The sequence below is a fragment of the Rhineura floridana genome, chromosome 8, assembly GCF_030035675.1.
Source record: "Rhineura floridana isolate rRhiFlo1 chromosome 8, rRhiFlo1.hap2, whole genome shotgun sequence".
Classification (NCBI taxonomy): Eukaryota; Metazoa; Chordata; class Lepidosauria; order Squamata; family Rhineuridae; genus Rhineura; species Rhineura floridana.
The window spans coordinates 9,701,141-9,721,619 of NC_084487.1; the positions used below are offsets into that span (position 1 = coordinate 9,701,141).

A 20,479-nucleotide genomic window follows, 5' to 3' on the forward strand; every position below is an offset into this window, starting at 1 on the left:
GGCATTGTGGGATTATTTGCCTCAGCTGCCAAAATAACTTGACCTGCCTTGGGTATTAGGCACCTTGACTTTGATCTGGGTTTAACATTCTGCCTCAGACAACAATTTGTCTTGGGCTGGCTCTTTCTAGTAGTTTAAACCAGCCAAAGCAATCTAAATGTTATCTGGAAAAACAACCCCCATTTCTGAAGTGTATAGTTTCACTACATTTTCCTTTCTTTATCCCACTGGTTTATCACTCAGTTTCTGCTAGAGCTATTGAAGCACGCAGTCCTGGACAAACACAACGTTGCTGCAGCAGAGTATATGTACATATCTCTCTTGCTTCTTCCTCCAGAGAATCCCACTGGGATAAAACTGTCACACAAAACATTTCAAATTAAATAAAAAGCTATTACCGCCATCTGCAAATCCCGTCGCAGTGATGATAGGGACAGCCACCATAATCAAACCGCTGCTGCTCCAGACATACTTCATCAGGAACTGTTCTAGCATGATGTACCATAAACGCTTGGACAAAATGAGGTTCATTTGGTCTGCTAGAGCTTTGTAACTTTTCTGTAGCTGGTTCATTTCTGCCTATAGTTTTAAAAAAATGTAAATACTGATACAGCATGCTATGTATGGCTATGTATGTACTTTAATCAGATATCTCCAGATAAGGGATGTTTAAAAATATATCAGGTGATGAGACATAAGGCTCATATTCCTAGCTGGGTCTTAGCGCACAATAGCTGAATGTCCCTATTAATGCTGTCAGGCAGAGTTTCAGCTGGTGTATACTGTGTAGCTGTAATCCCCTCAACAGACCAAAACAGGATGGCTTGGACATATCTTCCTGGAAGGGAGGTATGTTCATTTCTAAGCTTCAGATAAGATGCGGGAGCAAGGTGCGAGAGTTACTCACTCACGCTTCTGTGCTGTGTCACATCAGAAACCATCCAGAAAGGCAACTTTTGTATTAATATGGTCACATAAATAGACTGTTGTATGTGGAGATCTGGTTCAATATACCCGATGCAGGCTATTTGACATATTACATGGCAGTAAATCAAGGTGTGCTACTGTATATACATCCACCAGGAACCTGCAACCAACCCCAGCTCCATGAGGAGAGTATCTGTAGCCCAAACTCTACCAATGTTTATTGACAGAAGACTTCCAGGATATATTTGACAGAGGTACATCCCAGCCCTGCTTCTTAACCCATATAGAAATACAAGGGGTTGGAGCATTGGACTCCATATATATTCTACACTAACCTCCATCCCCTCTAGGGTTGCCAGGTTCAGGGCCTGAGACTGATCCTGTATCTTTAGGAGAAGAGAAAGTCAGCCAAGTGCAGGTGTTCTTGCAACACTCTAATGGGAAAAACCACAAGGTGGAATTCTCCCTTCCCCCTGCACAACTTTTAAAGATACAGAAGGCCAGGCCTGGCAACCAAGAGGTCTTCTGTATCTTTAAAAGTTGTTCAGGGGGGAGGGAGAATTCCACCTTGTGGTTTTTCCCATTACAATGTTGCATGAACATCTGCACCTGGCTGACTTTCTCTTCTCCTAAAGATACAGGATCAGTCTCAGGCCCTGAACCTGGCAACCCTAGTTTTATACTAGGTAAAAAAGAAGGGGGTGATTTTAACAATGGAGGAACACTCTGTTTGTTCCCATATAAAAACAAAATTTTAAAATTTGCATTACAATGATTGTCACTGATTTTTAAAAGGCTCATTCATTTTATGTAACTTTAGTTGTTAAACACAATATCACTATAACCTATGCTAGTTAAAGACTTTGAAGGACTGCATCTCTGCTTAGCTCGGCAGATCAGTGTCAAAGGCTGTTCAGGTTAGAAGAACAAAGTTTTCTCCAGGCTGCCATGTGAAAGTGCTACATTATCAGGGTGGGACAGAAGGGGATCTCTTGTAAGCAATACATTTAGAAGAATATTTAAAGGACCATAAGAAATGCATGAAAATAAAGCCATTTTAACATCCAATCCTACACTTTTTCTCAGAAGTGAATCCCTCCAAGATCAATGGGACTTGCTCACTACCAGTAAGGGTTTAGGATTGCAGGCTTTGGCCCTCTTATATGGGGAATAAGTCCCACTGAATACAATGTATAGAATGGCACCATCAGCTATCCAAATGGCTGAGTGAGGAGAAGAAAAAGAAAATATCTGAATGAGAGAAGCATTTTTTTAAAAAAGTGTCTAGCAGGGCAATCCTATGCATATCTACTCAGAAGAATAAGTCCCACTGAATTCAATGGGGCTTATTCCAAAGTGTGCATAGGACTGCAATCTAAATTGGAAAATCAACAGACAATTAAAGGACCATTTAATGGGAACACTGGTGAATGGGGTTCACAATCTCATACTTATTATTATAATTATTCTTTATATATTAATAAAAAACCCACAGGATTTCCAGTAGCTACTGGTAAAACAGAATGGAAATGCACCCTTTGAAATTCACCCAGTTGTATGAAGAAAGGGTGCTTAGTATGTATTAAGGAATAAAACTACTGATTGTTAAGCAATTATTACCAGTACCTGCCCTAGCCATTTCCAGATAAAGGGTTTGCTAGTCAAAAAAACAAGGCTCCTTTGCTAAAACATCAAGTATGCAAGAGCTCATTTACCGGAGTCTGTACTGTAAACAGGTCTGAGTGTCAAAGGAATTCAACTCTCTCAGGGCTGGGGGTGGTAGTGGCAGCAGCAGCAGGGAGCATATGCTCCAGGATCCTAGAGAGATGGCAGACTACTACAGCATCAGCAGCTCAGAGGTCCCTCGGTCTCAGATTTTCCCCCAGCTACTACCTCTTCTCGTCCTCTTACCTTGTGCCCTCGGTAGAAAGCGATCTCTTCCACGTTGGCTATAATTCGAGAATGGACGTAGCGCAGGTAGCCCTTTCGATGGGCCTCTTCGGCCACTAACTTGCCAAATTTGGGCGAGCAGGCTTTCAGCACCTTAGCGGTGGCATACACTACCAGCCCGGCTAGGAGCGTCGGCCCAATGGGGCTGGCCCCCCTGGACCGGGCCGTCTGGATTAGGGTGTAGGAGGTCAGCACCACATCCAGGATGGGCTTGGTCAAATTGGAATAGAGGTGAGCCACCGACTGCGAAAACATCATGATGTCCTCGGTGAGGGACTGGTCGGGGTTGGCCAGCCTGCCATCCATGTTGATCACCTTGTAGTAAGTTTGGTCGGCGAAGTAGGTCTGGTAGGCGTGATCCACCAGGCGGGTGCGAAAGGCCAGGGCCAGCTTGCACTCCAGGTAGCGGATGGCACTGTTGACGAAAGTGGCCGGGATGGCGATCATGAGCCACTTGATCAGCTTCAGGGCAAAGCTCCGGGGCTTTTTCTCCACAATGCTCTTCACGATCTTCCCGTCCAAGCCGGCCACATAGATAGAGAGGAAGGTCCTGGAGACCAGGGCCACCGAGTGGAGGCAGAGCCAGCCGCTTTCCGGGCTCACCAACTTGGGAAAGAGGATCTTGCGAAGTTCCAGCAGCTGCCGGAAAAATTTCGCATTGGCCGCCGGCGAGGCTGTGCCTGCTGGGAGTCCATTGCAATGCAGCAGCTCCTCCACCACCTCCTTCGGAAGATCCCCCCCTTCGACCCGGCTGCTGGTGCTGCTGCTGGCGACATGCCGCTGCCGCAAGTCCTTTTTGCAGCCAGCCTGCCTGAGCCGCCTGCAGACGAGCGGGCAGAGGATTTTCAGCCCATATGCCGCAGCCAGCAAGCACGCAGCCCTCTTAGCTGCACTCGACCTGATCCATTTCTCTTGCCCTGTGGCAGCTTTCAGCATGGGGGTCATTTTCAGTAGCGGGAGCACCCCTCCCTTCCACGCCCCTCCAGGGAGGCGGCTTTAAGACTCCTGCCTCACAAGGAAGCGCGAAGGGGCTTATGCCCACCAGGAAGGAAAAATCTGAGCACGGGAGCTCCTCATCGAGGCCCGGGGCGACCCATCATCTGGCCCACTTTATCCCCCCACGTCGATCGGGGTGGTGACATATGCAGAATGACTCTTGATTCGCCAGGATGATGCTTTTCCTTCCATGCCCAGTGCGCCGCTCAACAATAATTCCCCCCTCCTCCTGCCGCCGCCGCCGCAAACCACGCCCCTGCAGCCCGCTCATTGGCCGCAAAGCCCTGGGAAATCCTTCACTAGCGACGTCGCTTTCTTTCTTGTCCTTTAAAGCTCCCTCGATTAAAAGTGGGACTCCAAATCCAGGCAGCGGAAATCCTTTTCGCTGCCGGGTTGGTAACGGCGACAACAGCTGCTGTCGCTTCAGTGTGTGCGTTTCCCCAGCGGTGGCATGGGATGATCTCAGTGCGTTCTCTTTAGGGATCTACTGCCTCTCACATGCTTCTGTCGTGGGAGGAGGTGTTTTTGTTTGTTATATGCTTTCAAGGGGGAGGGTTGCTTGTGCATACCCTCTTCTTCCCTAAGGGAGGATGTGCGTGTATGGGCACTGCTGACACAGAGTTGGCAGCTCCAGATTGCTAAGGGAAGGGACCCGTTCAGCTGTGGCTGCTTGTTTAATGCAAAGAAGTAATGCTGAAGAAAGAAGCCTTTGAGCGATAACCTCTGGCCTGCTGTAGTCACACACAGTCGGACTCAGAAGGTGCGTTTTCCTCTATCCCTCAAATGCGCGCAGATGGGTGAAGTCAGGCTTCTAAGCTCTCTGTGTTCATTATTAGAGCAGCCAATGGATGGTGGTACTTCTGATGAAATAAGAGAGCTTCGGCTATGGGGCGGTATATGAATGAATGAATGAATGAATGAATGAATGAATGAATGAATGAAATGAAATGAAATGAAATGATGAGTACAAAGCGTGTGAGCTTGTGCTGGTGGCGTATGCTGCCTGGAAATGCCTATCCTAATTTTCAGGTGGGTTATTGAGGGCTAATGGCATTTATTCAGTCATGAAAGAAAGGCACTCTGCACAAGCCCAGAGGAGTTTTTGTATAGTTCCATAAAACTCTTAGAAAAGACACCTTCCGTTCCATTAAAATTGATGCTCCACAGATCCAAGCATTCCCCCCCAAAAAAACAAGTACTCCCCTAAGGTCCATAAATCTGAAACTAAACCTAATGACATAGAACTGAAACAACCCTGAATTACTTCCCTGCTTACCCCTGTCTTAACTCCCCCCCCTCTTGTGTTTCCTGTCCATCAAATTTTAAGTCGGAAGCTTCTCAAGGCAGATACCTGTACTCTATAAAGCACCATACACTCTGATAGCCCCTCTAGTCCTGATGTTAAACTATGAGTGCCATTAACTTAATAGCCCAAATGGCACCATCCATGAACAAGAAGGAGGTACCAGTAGACTTGGGGAAGCCCAAAGTTTGCAGAAATACAAAAAAGCGGGGGACAGCAGGGGGTGGGGGGAGTTCAAATAACAGTCCAGTGAGGAATGAGGGTCATGAAAGAAACCAGTGAGGGATGGAGGAATGGAAGGGAGTATCACAGCAGAGGACATGGCAGTCTAACTAGAACAGTGAACAAATGCATGTCACACTGCAGCATTTTGTTGCAGCTGGGTCCTGCTTGTATATACTAACAGCACTCTCAGTTCTCCAAATGCCAGTCCTTCCACGTGCAGGTGTGAGATATTGGCATGCTCGGGGAAACCTCAGGACCGAAGAAATACAAAACGCACACAGAGACCTAAGGGGGCACCCTCTTAAAAACCAGTTCAGTGAAGACTGAACATTCTGGCTGACTTTTTTGGACAGGGGGCGGGGAGGAGGGGAAACGTGGGCAGGGGAGAGGAATGGCATGGAGGGGCTGGAATCCTGTACAGCAGCACTCCACACTGCAACATCTTGTTATAGGACCCACTTGTAAGGAAGTAAAAATAGTATAGATAATCCCGTGTTTATTGGCTCCATCCCATTGCCATATATTAGTCTTTCATTTGGGGATTAATTTGGACTGTTGTGTGATACAGCACTAAACCAAGAGGAAGGGAAGCACAACCAAAAGTGTTTCTTCCTGCTCTTTGAAATATCAGATCCAAGGGCAAACAACAGGATGCCTATTCCCTTTATGGGAATGTAGGAAGCAGCCTCATACTTCCCCAGACAATTTTGCCATCTAGCCCATTCTCGACTGTGGCAGAAACCCTTGAGGGCAGAGTTCTTTTCTGTTGCCTGCTATCTGATCTTTTTAAATAAGGATTCTGGGAATTGAACCTGCAACCTTCTGCATGCAAAAGATGTGCTTCATGAGCCCGTCCTAAGGCATTCATATGCCGTGCATGTGAGGACCCAGAGTCACCTGGCAGGCTGTTGTTAGAAAAGAGGGCTATATTAGATTGACCTTCAGCTCATTCAGCAATACAGTTCTTATCTTCTCATGAGAGAGGAAGTTGGATTAAAAGCCTTTCTGGTTCCAGAAGAAGAGTTGCTAGGAAGTGCTCCCTAGTGTTGCAATTTATCTAGAAGAGTGGAGGCGGAGTCAATGTAGATGTAGATCTTTCTTTTTCTGTAAAAAAACAAAAAAGTTAAAAACTCAGAAGAAGAAGAAGAGTGAAGGTAGTTCAGATTGAGTATGTTAGGGTAGGAAAACACTCACTGTTCTGCCGGTTCCAGTGTGTCTCCACCTCTCTCTTCTGAAAACGAGGACACACAACTCTAGTCAAACCTCATCTCTTTTTACTGTAAACCTGGGGGGAGCAGCTTGAGTGCGCATTTTTTAAAATCAGCTTCAAAGAGATTTATTTATTTGTTTGTTTTATTTCAACTGATTTCTCAACTGATCAGCAGATCAACCCATTTCCCCTCCCGGTGTGGCTAATGGAAACGCTTTGCTGTAGGCGACTAGTGTGTTCCCGGCCTTGAGCTGTGGGGCATTTTGAATGGCTTGATCTGCATGATTTCTATTCTGGTATTTTCATGTATTTTATTGCTGTGGTCTGAAATGTGGCCCATACCTTCAGGGTGTGGCGAGACTCCAGATTTTAAAGAATAACAGCTGCAAACCCACTTGTAAAGAACTTTGTATCTGAAACATGTGGACTGCCTTCAAGTCGATCCTGACTTATGGCGACCCTATGAATAAGGTTTTCATGGTAAGCCGTATTCAGAGGGGGGTTACCATTGCCTCCCTCTGAGGCTAGTCCTCCCCAGCTGGCTAGGGCCTGCTCAGCTTGCCACAGCTGCACAAGCCAGCCCCTTCCTTGTCCGCAACTGCCAGCTGGGGGGCAACTGGGCTCCTTGGGACTCTGCAGCTTGCCCACGGCTGCACAGGTGGCAGGGCACGTAACCTCTGAGCCACTCACTGTGGGGGTGATCTTTAGCTGGCCCTTGACACCCAGGAGACACGAGCGGGGATTTGAACTCGCAGACTCTGGACTCCCAGCCAGGCTCTCCTCCCCACTGTGTACAATTCTCTGTGTCCTTACCTTTCTCTTAGGCCCAGCCCTATGCACCCCAGGAGATGCAGGACTCTGTCTTGGTGGGTGGACATCATGCAGAAGAATTATGAGACCCTCATTTCCCTGGGTAAGGCCATCAGAATTTTGGTGTTTGAGACCTGGGAATTCTTTGTATAATGTATCTGGCTTGTTTCCCCATTTCATGCATATCTGTGAAAGTCCAGCTGCTATGAAGTGTGGTGGAAGAAAGGAAGTTCACTTCCACATCCACAACAGGAAGTGGGTAAAGCTTCTAGATATGTCTAGATTTTTTCTCCCCTCTCATTCCCTTGGAAGGGTTGTTATGGAGCCCAGGAGGTGCAAGGCCAAGAACTATACTCCCATCCCCATTCTCACACACCCCCACCCGATGGTATGGCTGGTGATGCATTCCAGAGGTTTTGTGCGAAGAATAACAAGGGCAAAGTTAAGAAACCAAAAGCTACTGCATAAATGTTATCTTTTCTTTGGCAGACTTCCCTCACCCACAGTGAATCCCATTGTTCATTAGAAGGAGACTTAGTTTTTCAGGGTCAGTTAGAAATATACATGCAGATACACACACACATAAAATCACCAGATTCCCAGACCCCTCCTTGGCAGGAGGGGGGGAGAGAGGAAAAAGTATTTTAAAATGAGGCTTGAATCTAGTGAAGAAGGAGGGGGGCGCAGGGTGATCGGAGCTCCAACAGGTGTACTACGCTCTCAAGGAACACATCGAAGGACTGCAGGGACAGAACCGAGGAGACACTCTCTTGAGACCAAGAGATTCCTTCCTGGTTTTGAATCAGAGCTCTTTCACATAGCTTCAGCTTTATTCTGTTGCCCACTCAGGGTCTGGGAGAGGTAATTATTCCTATCTTTCACTTCTTATAGTAATAGGGTCCTTTGATTCCTTTAGTGTAAAGTTATGAATGGGTTAGGATATTAATGATTAAGCTGCCACGCACCCAAGTAATTCTGTAGTGCTATTCTACTCTTTCTCTCAATAAAAGAAAGCTTTGCTTTATTTTGGTTTGGACCTGCATTTCTTGGGTTAAATATATACGCACCATTTAGGCACACTTCAGGGCAAAGCGCTTGTTCTTATCCCTAACAAAAGATACCCCTCCTCTCAAGGAGGTGTGTTTCATGGGACATGGGGGTGGCAAGTTCACACACTCAGGTTCCCAAGAGCACATGCTGTAACAGGGTATTGTGTATTGGAGTGCCTTCCTGAAAAATTCGACTTTGTTTCTACATCTTTATTTTCCTCTGGCCATCTGTGCATAAGATAGGGATGCCTAACTGTGGCCCGCAGACCACCAGTGTTGAGCTTCATTCATGGAAGTGGTCTGTGGCAAGAGTGTGGATTTGTAGTTGAATCCTGGAGGGAGCACATCCATCCTATTATATATTCTTTGATTCTGAATTGCATTTTATTGCCTCTTTTATTTCTTGTATTTCATATACAGTGCTGTGAAAAAGTATTTGTCCCCATCTGATTTTCTGCGTTGTTGCATATTTTTGGCACTGAATGTTGTCAGAACTTGAACCAAAACCTAATATTAGAGAAAAGGGAACCTGCATGAACAATATCAGGCAGGCACCATCTCTGCTATCTTTTCAGCACCTTTTGAAGACTTTCCTCTTCCAACAAGCCTTTTAGGCTGAGACCTATCCCAGTCTGTGCCTGCGTTAGAATTGCTTAATATGTTTTTTAATTATGTCTTTAACCCTGTTTTAAAGTTGTTTTTTAAAAAAAATGTTTTTAATGCTGTTTTGTTTTAATGTATTTTAAGATCTATTTTTATGATGTTTTAAAGTGTTTTTAGCGCTTTGTTTGCCGCCCAGGGCTCCTGGTGGGAGGAAGGGCAGGATACAAATTAAATAATAAATAAACAAACAAACAACACAAATTTTTGATATTTCATTTATTTATTAAAGAAAGTTAGGCAACACCCAATGCCCCTGGTGTAAAAAAGTAATTGTCCCCTTAGACTCAAAACCTGGTTCCACCACCTTTAGCAGCAGTGACTGCAACTGAACGCTTCCTGTAGTTCCTGATCAGTCTCTCACAGCACTGTGGTGGACTTTTGGCCCACTCCTCCATGCAGAACTGCTTTAACTCAGTGACATTTGTGGGTTTTCGAACATGAACTGCTCCTTTCAGGTCGTGCCATAACATCTCAATGGGGTTTAGGTCTGGACTTTGACTAGGCCATTCCAAAACTTTACATTTCTGGTTCCTCAGCCATTCTGATGTAGACTTGCTTGTGTGTTTTGGATCATTGTCTTGCTGCATGACACAGTTGTGCTTCAGCTGATGGACAGATAGCCTGACATTCACCTGTAGAATTCTCTGAGACGAAGCAGAATTCATGGTTCCTTCAATGATGGCAAGTCATCCAGGTCCTGATGCAGCAAAGCATCCCCAAACCATGACTCTGCCACCACCATTCTTGACTGTTGGTATGAGGTTCTTCATGTGGAATGCGGTGCTTGGTTTTCACAAGACATAACGGAGCCTATATTGCCCAAAACATTCCATCTTTGACTCATCTGTCTGTAGAACATTGTTCCAGAACTCTTGAGGATCATCCAGGTGCTTTTTAGCAAACTCTAGACGAGCATTTATGTTCATCTTAGTGAGCAGTGGTTTCCGCCTTGCTACTCTGTCATGAATCTCATGTTTGTACATTGTCTTTCTGATGGTGGAGTCATGAACACTAACCTTGGCTGAGCTGAGAGAGACCTGCAGATCCCTGGAAGTTGTTCTGGGGTCCTTTGTAACTTCCTGGATGATTTTACTCCTTGCTGTTGGAGGGAATTTAGCAGGACGGCCACTCCTGGGAAGATTCACTACTGTCCCAAACCTTCTCCATTTGGTCAATATGGCTCTGACTGTGATTCGGTGGAGCCCCAGAGCCTTAGAAATAGCTTTGTAACCCTTTCCAGACTGATATGCATCAACAACTGTTTTCCTGAGGTGTTCAAGAATTTATTTTGATCATGGCATGATGTGGCTTTGGAACCTGTGTGCTGGCAACTTCAATCTGATGGCAAGAGCCACAGTTAGTCAGATATATATTGGGCAGGGCTGGCCCAAATCAGGCCTGATTGTTTACCAAGGTATTCAAACTTCTGGCCCTAATAATCCCTTTCATTGGATTGAGTTAATAGGGGGGCAATTGCTTTTCACACAGGGGCGTTGGGTGTTGCCTAACTTTCTTTAATAAATAAATAAGTATCAAAATTTTGTGTTGTTTGTTCACTCAGCTTCCCTTTTCTCTAATATTAGGTTTTGGTTCAAGATCTGACAACATTCAGTGCCAAAAAAAAAGCAACAATGCAGAAAATCCGACGGGGCAAATACTGTTTCAAGGCACTGTAGAATTCAAAGTGTAATACGAAAAAATACAATATAGAAATAAAAGGAACAATAAAATACAATTAAAACTCTTGCAGCATCTAGCACAGTGCATTACAATTGCGACAACAAGCAGAAAAATCATTAAGTGGTCTGCCAAGACTCCAAAATTTTCAAGTGGTCTATGGGGCAGGGAGGAGTTTGGGACCCATTGGCCAAAGACATCCGAAAGGCTTTGAACACTTTTCTCCTTTCCTCTACACGATTCTGGCTCGCTACAAAGAGCAGTATTTCGCCAAGTTGGTTAGCCAAAGAGGGCATGAGTGTCATTGTCTGTGTCCTGTATCTCATTTCACGCAGGATCCTACATGTGTAGAATTGCACAGGCCTGCTGATGAGTTAGAATCATAGAATAGTACAGTTGGAAGGGGCCTATAAGGCCATCGAGTCCAACCCCCTGCTCAATGCAGGAATCCAAATTAAAGCATTCCCGACAGATGGCTGTCCAGCCGCCTCTTGAATGCCTCCAGTGTCAGATCCCACTACCTCTCTAGGTCATTGGTTCCATTTTCGTATGGCTCTAACATTTCCTGATGTCCTGTCAAAATCTGACTTCCTGCAACTTGAGCCCATTATTCCGTGTCCTGCACTCTGGGACGATCAAGAAGAGATCCCAGCCCTCCTCTATGTGACAACCTTTCATGTACTTAAAGAGTGCTATCATATCTCTCCTCAGTCTTCTCTTCTGCAGGCTAAACATGCCCAGTTCTTTCAGTCTCTCCTCATAGGGCTTTGTTTCCAGTCCCCTGATCATCCTTGTTGCCCTCCTCTGAACCTGTTCCAGTTTGTCTGCATCCTTCTTGAAGTGCAGAGACCAGAACTGGATGCAGTATTCAAGAGGAGGCCTAACTAGTTCTTGTAGTCCAAGTCAAAAGCGCACTTCATTTTACCACTTGGTTGACCATCCAGGCTTATTGTGCCCTAGGAGCTGTCCACCCCACACATACAATCTCTACAATCCTGCCTAATTGCCAGTCCAATAGTGCCTGTATCTATATCATTCTAGCCCCATGCGTCATTTGTCATGGCAAGTAGTGTGAGCAAAATTGCAGCTGCCTGTTTATGATCCTTCCATTCCTTTGTTTTATTATCAAAATGTGAGCCATAAGTACCACAATATTGTTGAAGTTCAGGAGAGCCTTACAAACACTAGAAAGTTTGTCACACAGAGGAGGGCCAGGATCTCTCCTGTATAATCCCAGAGTGCAGGACAAGGAATAATGGGCTCAAATTACAGGAAGCCAGATTTTGTCTGAACATCAGGAAAAACTTCTTAACTATTAGAGTGGTACAACAATGGAACCAATTATCTAGGGAGGTGGTAGGCTCTTCAATGCTGGAGGTGTTCAATAGGCAGCTGGACAGCCACCTGGCGGGAATGCTTTAAATTAGATTCCTGCATTGAACAGGGGGTTGGACTTGATGGCCTTATAGGCCCCTTCCAACTCTACTATGATTCCATGAAATAAGGCCACAAAAGTTACTAGTTACAGAAATGATATTGCAAATTGTTGTGCCCATGCATGCCTATTAGCAATTTGTGGTTGTGGGTGGCCTGAAAAGGAGGTGGGTGAAATTTTGTCTTCCAATTGATTAGAGATAATTCCTGCTTGCCACAACCTACCAAATGAGAGGCTATTTGCAAGCCAGGGTTATTGTTATTGCTCGCTGAAGTGTGTTATGCTTACACAAAGGACAGGGCCTTTTCCTCTGGTGGCTCCCAGGTTTTGAAATACCCTTCCTAAACAGGCTCGACTGGCATCATTACAATCTTTTCAGCACCAGGTTAAGACTTCCTTGCTTGCCCAGGATTTTTAAAGGTGCTGCACTTGGTGTTTAGCCATTGTCTTTTAGATATTGTTTTATGAAGATTTGTTTGTGCCTGGGCTCCAGTTGGATGAGGGGCAGTTTTAGAAAATCTTCAGATAAAATGAGAGATAGGAGGCAGTATGCATTTGAATGCCAGTTGCTGGGAATCACAAGTGGAGAGAGCGCTGTTGCACTAGGTCCTGCTTGCAGACTATAGACATCTGGTTGCCCGCTGTGAGAACAGGATGCTGGACTAGATGGGCCTTGGGTCTCATCCACCAGCAGGGCTCTTTTTGTGTCCTTAAGTGAAGCAGTCTCCCAATGTTTCTCTGTGCGTAATTTGCACACCTTGTTACTTTTTCCTGAAGTTAAGATTCACTGATGTTGTCTCAACAGATGTCAGGAAGGAACATGAGCAGGAAAGCTCTGTTGCTAAAAAGATGATGTCGAGAGAACAACCTGCGAGGACTGAGTCTCAGAGCCCTGATCTGGAACTAAGTCACAGCAAGCTGGCTGTCAGAGACTTTGCACTGGTGCTTCCCACCAAACCTGTCCCCATCTCCTCTAGTGAAGGCCAGAAACCATACAAGTGTATGGAGTGTGGGAAGGGATTTGGCCAAAGCTCGCACTTGATGCGTCACCTGGGAACACATTCTGGGGAAAAGCCCTACCGGTGTATGGACTGTCCCAAGGCCTTCACGCAGCTGTCAAACCTGCAGCAGCACCAGCGCATGCACACTGGGGAGCGCCCCTACACCTGTGATTGCTGCGGAAAGTGCTTCTCCTGGAGTTCCAACCTGGCCCAGCACTGGTGCCTCCACACCGTCCAGAAGCCGTACGCTTGCATCCAGTGTGGCAAGTGCTTTTGCGAGAGCGCCCGGCTGCTGGAGCACCAGAGCACCCACATGGGTGAACGGCCTTATGTCTGCCTGCATTGTCGCAAGTGCTTCAGCCGGAGCTCCCACCTCGCCCGCCACCAGCACCACCACGCTTCGGTCACAGGCACGGAGGAGGAACAACCGCCTTTCCCTTGCAGCCAGGGTGCGACCCTCCTCCTACACCGCCATGCCCACTGCAACTAGAATTTATGTCCATTGGTGCTGGAACACCGTGGCAGAACCTAAGGAGGGTCTGCAGGGATTTGACCCGTTTTCCTTGGCCTAGAGGCAACCACCAACAAAGCTTCGTGACTGACTGTGTAGTAGCAATGTGAGGTCAGATCTTGCCAGGCTTCAGTGAATCTAGAGCAAAGATGGGAAACCTGTGGCATCCAGAAGCTGCTGAAGTCCAGCTCCTGTCATCTCTCATCATTGGCCATGCCAGCTGGGGCTGATGGGAGTTGGAGCCCAGGAACGAAGAAGGAATAAAGCACCAAATGGTAGTCGAAACAGGAGACAAGCTCTGGTGCGGTGTGGGTGATTTGGAGCCCGACAACAGCTGGAGGGCCGCACGTTCCACACTCCTGATCTAAAGGCAGGGAGCACTTGGGGTTGTGCAAAATACACCATAACAACCTATGCGACTGTACTATGTGCAAGAAAAATCATCCTGGATGTTGTGCCGTTGCTTACTATGACACTATGCTCGGGGTATACCACATGTACAGGAGGTTGCTACACTCCAGATAATCTGCAGCAGGAGAGATGCACCCCTTGGCACAAACACTACAGCATGTGCTCTGGGCAGGGTCGGCCTAACCATAAAGGCAACCTAGGCAGTGAGTAGAGTGTTAGATATACAGAGCTATGGTTAAATGCCCTGGGGGGAAGAGCTGTCACGTGCACTTCTGGAGGAGGCTGAGCAGATCAGCAGCTGGGTTGATACCCCTCCTATAAGGGTTCAGGGGACACAATCTGCACCAGCCATCCAGGACACAGTTGTAAAAAGGGGGAAATTAAAAAAAAGTATGAAGATTAAAAATAAAAATAACAGTATCCAAGTTGACTCTTGATCGTTTAATTGTGCTACAGGGGGCATCCATTAAGATGTGGGTGGGGAACCATAACATTTTTTAATTCATCTAGGCCAGCAAAAAATAAACACAGGTCGGCCCTAGCTCTGTTTCTTGGTACCATGGGGCATTGATATGGAAGGGTTGTCCCGTATGCTACACACCAGAGAAATATAAGGTAGGGATGGGGAACCTGGTGCTCTCCAAATGGTGTTGGTCTCCAACTTGCATCAGCTCTAGCCAGCATGGCCAATAGTCATAGATGATGGGAACTTTAGTGTAACAGCATTGGGGGGGGGAGCACCAGTTCCTCATCCCTGCTGTACACCCACGCTGTCCTCGCTCCCAACCAAAGAAGCAGATTCAGGACCCAAAGACTGGATTATTCCAGAAATTAGAACAAAGATCTAGCATCTCATGCTAGGCCTAAACCAGGATTCAAACAGCAACAGGGATACTAAGCTTTGGAAGCAACAGCAGATGAGTTGTTGCAACACCAATAACAACCCATGCTACTTCTTATATACAGAAAAAGGGTGGGCACTTAACACTATGAATGAATTCAGGCTCTTTTCAGCACGAGCTGCAAGGCGGCAGGTCATCCAGTGAGGGGGGGCATGGCAATCTCTGCCTCTGCTGAATTATTTTCATTTCTGCTGCCAGAGACATTCCAAAGTGTTGGTTAGGACTTATCTCTTTAATGGTTGTCCCTGGCCTTGATGGCAGCAGGAAGTTCCCAGCAGCTGGCTGAGACAAGGAAAGGCTAGCTGAACCTTCCTCAGCAACTCTAGCAGCGGGCTTTAAGGCTTCTGGAGATAACCCTTCTGTAATCCCCTCATTTCCATCATCAGTTCTGGCAATGTTGTCCCCAACATCTGTCCTCCACTTTCCATTCACCCAGCCTAGCCTTGGGGCCCGGAACACTCATGCTGTACTCTGTAGAATGACTTTGGAAGCACCAGACTCCTCGGGTAGGGTTCACCTGGCTTCTTTGTCAATGGCTTTTAGGCAGCGTGTTAAAAACTTGCTATCTTGGAAGGCGCTTGGGGCAGTGGATTGATAGCTCCAGCTCCTCTTCGTTCCTTTAGTCATGTTTCATTACTGCTGCTGAAACGGTTCTCTGTTGGCTTGACTATTTAATGCTGATGCAAGCCACCTTGGTAGATCATATAAGGAAAAGGTAGGATATCAGTTTTGTAAACAAACAGTTTTAGGTGTGACACCATAGGAGAGTGCAGTGGTGAAACACCCTTGTGTGATGTCATCTTTTGTGATGTCATAGAAGGGGCTAGGGAACACTGCTTAGATTTTGCAGTGCAGCTACTTTGGGGCAGCAAAAAGTGTTTTAGACATTCTGATAACCCCCTGTGGGCCTAACTACACGTCGCACAAATATGTATGTAACAAAGCCCTGCTACCTACCTTGCTTGTGGAAAGAAGCTTGGGCGTGAGATGGGCAAGGGAATTTGAAGTGAAATGTTAAGGTCTATGTCAGCCTTTTCCAACCTTTGGGTCCCCAGAACTTGCTGGACTACAGTTCCCATAATTCCTGACCATTGGTCATGCTGGCTGGGGCTCATAGGAGTAGTAGTCCAGCAACATCTGGGGAACCAAAGGTTGGGAAAGGCTGGTCTATGTGTCCCTCGTCCTCAGCTTAGCCATCAGGGTTTTAAGAAGAAGAGCCCTGCCAGATCAGAACAAAGGCCAATAACAGTCCAGCATCCTGTTCTCACAGTGGCCAACCAGATGCCTACGGGAAGCCCACAACAGCACTCTCCCAGCTTGCAAATCCCAGTGACTGCTCCACGAGCTAGAGGGAGCCCCAGCTGACGAAGCGTCAAGGCCCCAGCTGACAAAGCGTCAAGGCGAGTTAAGCAGCAGAGCGAAAAGAGGGTAAGTAGCTCCCATTTATTCCATTATTAAATTGAAGTAAAACAGCTCAGAGCAATAAGTAATAAGGGCAGCCCAAGGTCACCCTGAGCTAGGAGCCAAATCCTGAAAGAACCTATATCTTAGGAGACAGATCCTAGGAGAAGGAAGCCCATAGAAAGCTAGTTTTCAACACCACCCTAGCAGGAAAGCTTCAGGGGACACTGTAAACAAGGCTAAATTCCAGTCGGAGAGAAGGGGGAAAAGGAAACTCCACCGACACATACAGGGAGAGAGTCAGCTCAGTCCTTGCTAAAAAGGGCAGCTTCAGCCTTCCTGAAACACAACCACAAGCTCTGTTTCCCTAGGTTAAAGAAAGGTCAGGTGGCAGAGCAGCTTTTAAACTGACTGAGGGGGGAAACCCGACAGGAGCTGAGAAAGGTCCGGTTCGGAATAAACCTCCCCCCTGGGATAAAAACCAAAGAAATGATGAAATTTTAAAAGGGGTAGGCCTAGAAGTAGGCATTGTGAGAGCAGGGGCACAGGATATAAATTCAGAAGAGCAAAATTACCACAGGCCTAACCACAAGTGCCAAAGACACTTGAAGAGAGACACTGCTTACAAGTGCCGGTACGCTAATGCTAGGAGCCTGCGAACCAAGATGGGAGAACTGGAGTGCTTGGTCTTAGAGGAGAGCATTGATATAGTGAGCATAACCGAGACCTGGTGGAATGGAGAAAACCAGTGGGATACGGTTATCCCTGGATATAAACTATATCGGAAGGACAGGGAAGGACATATTGGTGGCGGAGTCGCTCTATACGTGAAAGAAGGCATTGAATCCAGCAAGCTCGAAACCCCAAAAGAGGCAGACTCCTCCACAGAATCGTTGTGGGTGGTGATACCGTGCCCCAGGAGGGACTTAATACTGGGAACGATCTATCGTCCCCCTGATCAAAATGCTCAGGGAGACCTGGAGATGAGATATGAAATTGAGGAAGCATCCAAACTAGGAAATGTGGTAGTAATGGGTGACTTCAACTACCCGGACATAGACTGGCTGCATATGTGTTCCAGTCATGACAAAGAAGCAAAGTTTCTAGATATTCTAAATGACTATTCCCTAGACCAGTTGGTCATGGAACCGACCAGAGGGACGGCAACCCTGGACTTAATCCTCAGTGTGGACCGGGACCTGGTGCGAGATGTAAGTGTTGTTGAACCGATTGGGAGCAGTGACCACAGTGCTATTAAATTAAACATACATGTAACTGGCCAATTGCCAAGAAAATCCAACACGGTCACATTTGACTTCAAAAGAGGAAACTTCACAAAAATGAGGGGATTGGTAAAAAGAAAGCTGAAAAACAAAGTCCAGAGGGTCACATCACTCGAAAATGCTTGGAAGTTGTTTAAAAACACTATATTAGAAGCTCAACTGGAGTGCATACCGCAGATCAGAAAAGGTACCGCCAGGGCCAAGAAGATGCCAGCATGGTTAACGAGCAAAGTCAAGGAAGCTCTTAGAGGCAAAAAGTCTTCCTTCAGAAAATGGAAGTCTTGTCCGAATGAAGAAAACAAAAAAGAACACAAACTCTGGCAAAAGAAATGCAAGAAGACAATAAGGGATGCTAAAAAAGAATTTGAGGAGCACATTGCTAAGAACATAAAAACCAACAACAAAAAATTCTATAAATACATTCAAAGCAGGAGACCATCTAGGGAGACGATTGGACCCTTGGAAGATAAGGGAGTCAAAGGTGTCCTAAAGAACGATAAGGAGATTGCAGAGAAGCTAAATGAATTCTTTGCATCTGTCTTCACAGTGGAAGATATAGGGCAGATCCCTGAACCTGAACTAACATTTGCAGGAAGGGATTCTGAGGAACTGAGACAAATAGTGGTAACGAGAGAGGAAGTTCTAAGCTTAATGGACAATATAAAAACTGACAAATCACCGGGCCCGGATGGCATCCACCCGAGAGTTCTCAAAGAACTCAAATGTGAAATTGCTGATCTGCTAACTAAAATATATAACTTGTCCCTCGGGTCCTCCTCCGTGCCTGAGGACTGGAAAGTGGCAAATGTAACGCCAATCTTCAAAAAGGGATCCAGAGGGGATCCCGGAAATTACAGGCCAGTTAGCTTAACTTCTGTCCCTGGAAAACTGGTAGAAAGTATTATTAAAGCTAGATTAACTAAGCACATAGAAGAACAAGCCTTGCTGAAGCAGAGCCAGCATGGCTTCTGCAAGGGAAAGTCCTGTCTCAGTAACCTATTAGAATTCTTTGAGAGTGTCAACAAGCATATAGATAGAGGTGATCCAGTGGACATAGCGTACTTAGACTTTCAAAAAGCGTTTGACAAGGTACCTCACCAAAGGCTTCTGAGGAAGCTTAGCAGTCATGGAATAAGAGGAGAGGTCCTCTTGTGGATAAGAAATTGGTTAAGAAGCAGAAAGCAGAGAGTAGGAATAAACGGACAGTTCTCCCAATGCAGGGCTGTAGAAAGTGGAGTCCCTCAAGGATCGGTATTGGGACCTGTACTTTTCAACTTGTTCATTAATGACCTAGAATTAGGAGTGAGCAGTGAAGTGGCCAAGTTTGCTGACGACACTAAATTGTTCAGGGTTGTTAAAACAAAAAGGGATTGCGAAGAGCTCCAAAAAGACCTCTCCAAACTGAGTGAATGGGCAGAAAAATGGCAAATGCAATTCAATATAAACAAGTGTAAAATTATGCATATTGGAGCAAAAAATCTTAATTTCACATATACGCTCATGGGGTCTGAACTGGCGGTGACCGACCAGGAGAGAGACCTTGGGGTTGTAGTGGACAGCACGATGAAAATGTCGACCCAGTGTGCGGCAGCTGTGAAAAAGGCAAATTCCATGCTAGCAATAATTAGGAAAGGTATTGAAAATAAAACAGCCGATATCATAATGCCATTGTATAAATCTATGGTGCGGCCGCATTTGGAATACTGTGTACAGTTCTGGTCGCCTCATCTCAAAAAGGATATTCTAGAGTTGGAAAAGGTTCAGAAGAGGGCAACCAGAATGATTAAGGGGATGGAGCAACTCCCTTACGAGGAAAGGTTGCAGCATTTGGGGCTTTTTAGTTTAGAGAAAAGGCGGGTCAGAGGAGACATGATAGAAGTGTATAAAATTATGCATGGCCTTGAGAAAGTGGATAGAGAAAAGTTCTTCTCCCTCTCTCATAATACTAGAACTCGTGGACATTCAAAGAAGCTGAATGTTGGAAGATTCAGGACAGACAAAAGGAAGTACTTCTTTACTCAGCGCATCGTTAAACTATGGAATTTGCTCCCACAAGATGCAGTAATGGCCACCAGCTTGGATGGCTTTAAAAGAAGATTAGACAAATTCATGGAGGACAGGGCTATCAATGGCTACTAGCCATGATGGCTGTGCTCTGCCACCCTAGTCAGAGGCAGCATGCTTCTGAAAACCAGTTGCCGGAAGCCTCAGGAGGGGAGAGTGTTCTTGCACTCGGGTCCTGCTTGCGGGCTTCCCCCAGGCACCTGGTTGGCCACTGTGAGAACAGGATGCTGGACTAGATGGGCCACGGGCCTGATCCAGCAGGCTCTTCTTATGTTCTTATGTTCTAGGTGGGAAAACAACAAACACAAAAGACTTGCCTGGAAGGCGCAGCCCCTTGATTAGATTAAAAGCAGCCAAAAGCTTAAACAGCCCTGCCCCTCGCTCAGGAAGGAAGGAAGCCTGAGAGAATACTAAAGAGTTAAGCCCCAGCTGATAGCCATCAGCCTCAAGTAACACATCATTGGCTGGCAGCAGTAGCTGGGAGGAACCAGCCACACATATAAAGTCAGAGCACCCTAGCGAGGGAGCCTGCTCCACGAGCTAGAGGGAGCCCCAGCTGACGAAGCGTCAAGGCGAGTTAAGCAGCAGAGCGAGTTCGGCAGCAGGGCGAGGAGGCCAGGGCCCCCCACTCTGCCCATCTGTTCCCTGACCTCAACTAAAC

At 46.3% G+C, this 20,479-nt stretch overlaps 2 protein-coding genes across 6 annotated transcripts in view; one reads left to right on the forward strand and one right to left on the reverse strand.

Annotated features, from left to right (window-relative positions):
- The window catches only part of LOC133390161 (ATP-binding cassette sub-family D member 2-like), a 47,703-nt gene extending 43,636 nt beyond the window's left edge, over positions 1–4,067 (reverse strand). For 2 of the 4 annotated variants that reach the window (XM_061638156.1, XM_061638157.1), the window contains exons 1-2: positions 2,839–4,067; positions 399–579 (exon numbers count right to left, since the gene is read on the reverse strand). In XM_061638156.1, coding sequence (XP_061494140.1) covers positions 399–579; positions 2,839–3,822 — 1,165 coding nt within the window. In that variant the 5' untranslated portion in view covers positions 3,823–4,067. Of the gene's footprint in view, positions 1–398; positions 580–1,262; positions 1,302–2,642; positions 2,703–2,838 lie in introns of those variants that run through there. The other 2 variants (XM_061638159.1, XM_061638158.1) reach the window with 2 other exon arrangements.
- Positions 4,068–4,249: 182 nt separating this feature from the next.
- LOC133363273 (zinc finger protein 22-like) lies at positions 4,250–14,671 on the forward strand. 2 transcript variants are annotated; one of them, XM_061582664.1, is made up of 3 exons: positions 4,250–4,633; positions 7,436–7,524; positions 13,051–14,671. In XM_061582664.1, exons 2-3 carry the CDS (start codon positions 7,446–7,448, stop codon positions 13,734–13,736), a joined length of 765 nt encoding a protein of 254 aa, XP_061438648.1. In that variant the 5' UTR covers positions 4,250–4,633; positions 7,436–7,445; the 3' UTR covers positions 13,737–14,671. The 2 variants fall into 2 exon arrangements, with proteins under 2 accessions (XP_061438648.1, XP_061438649.1); XM_061582665.1 differs by having other exon boundaries at positions 4,250–4,338.
- Positions 14,672–20,479: the final 5,808 nt, after the last annotated feature.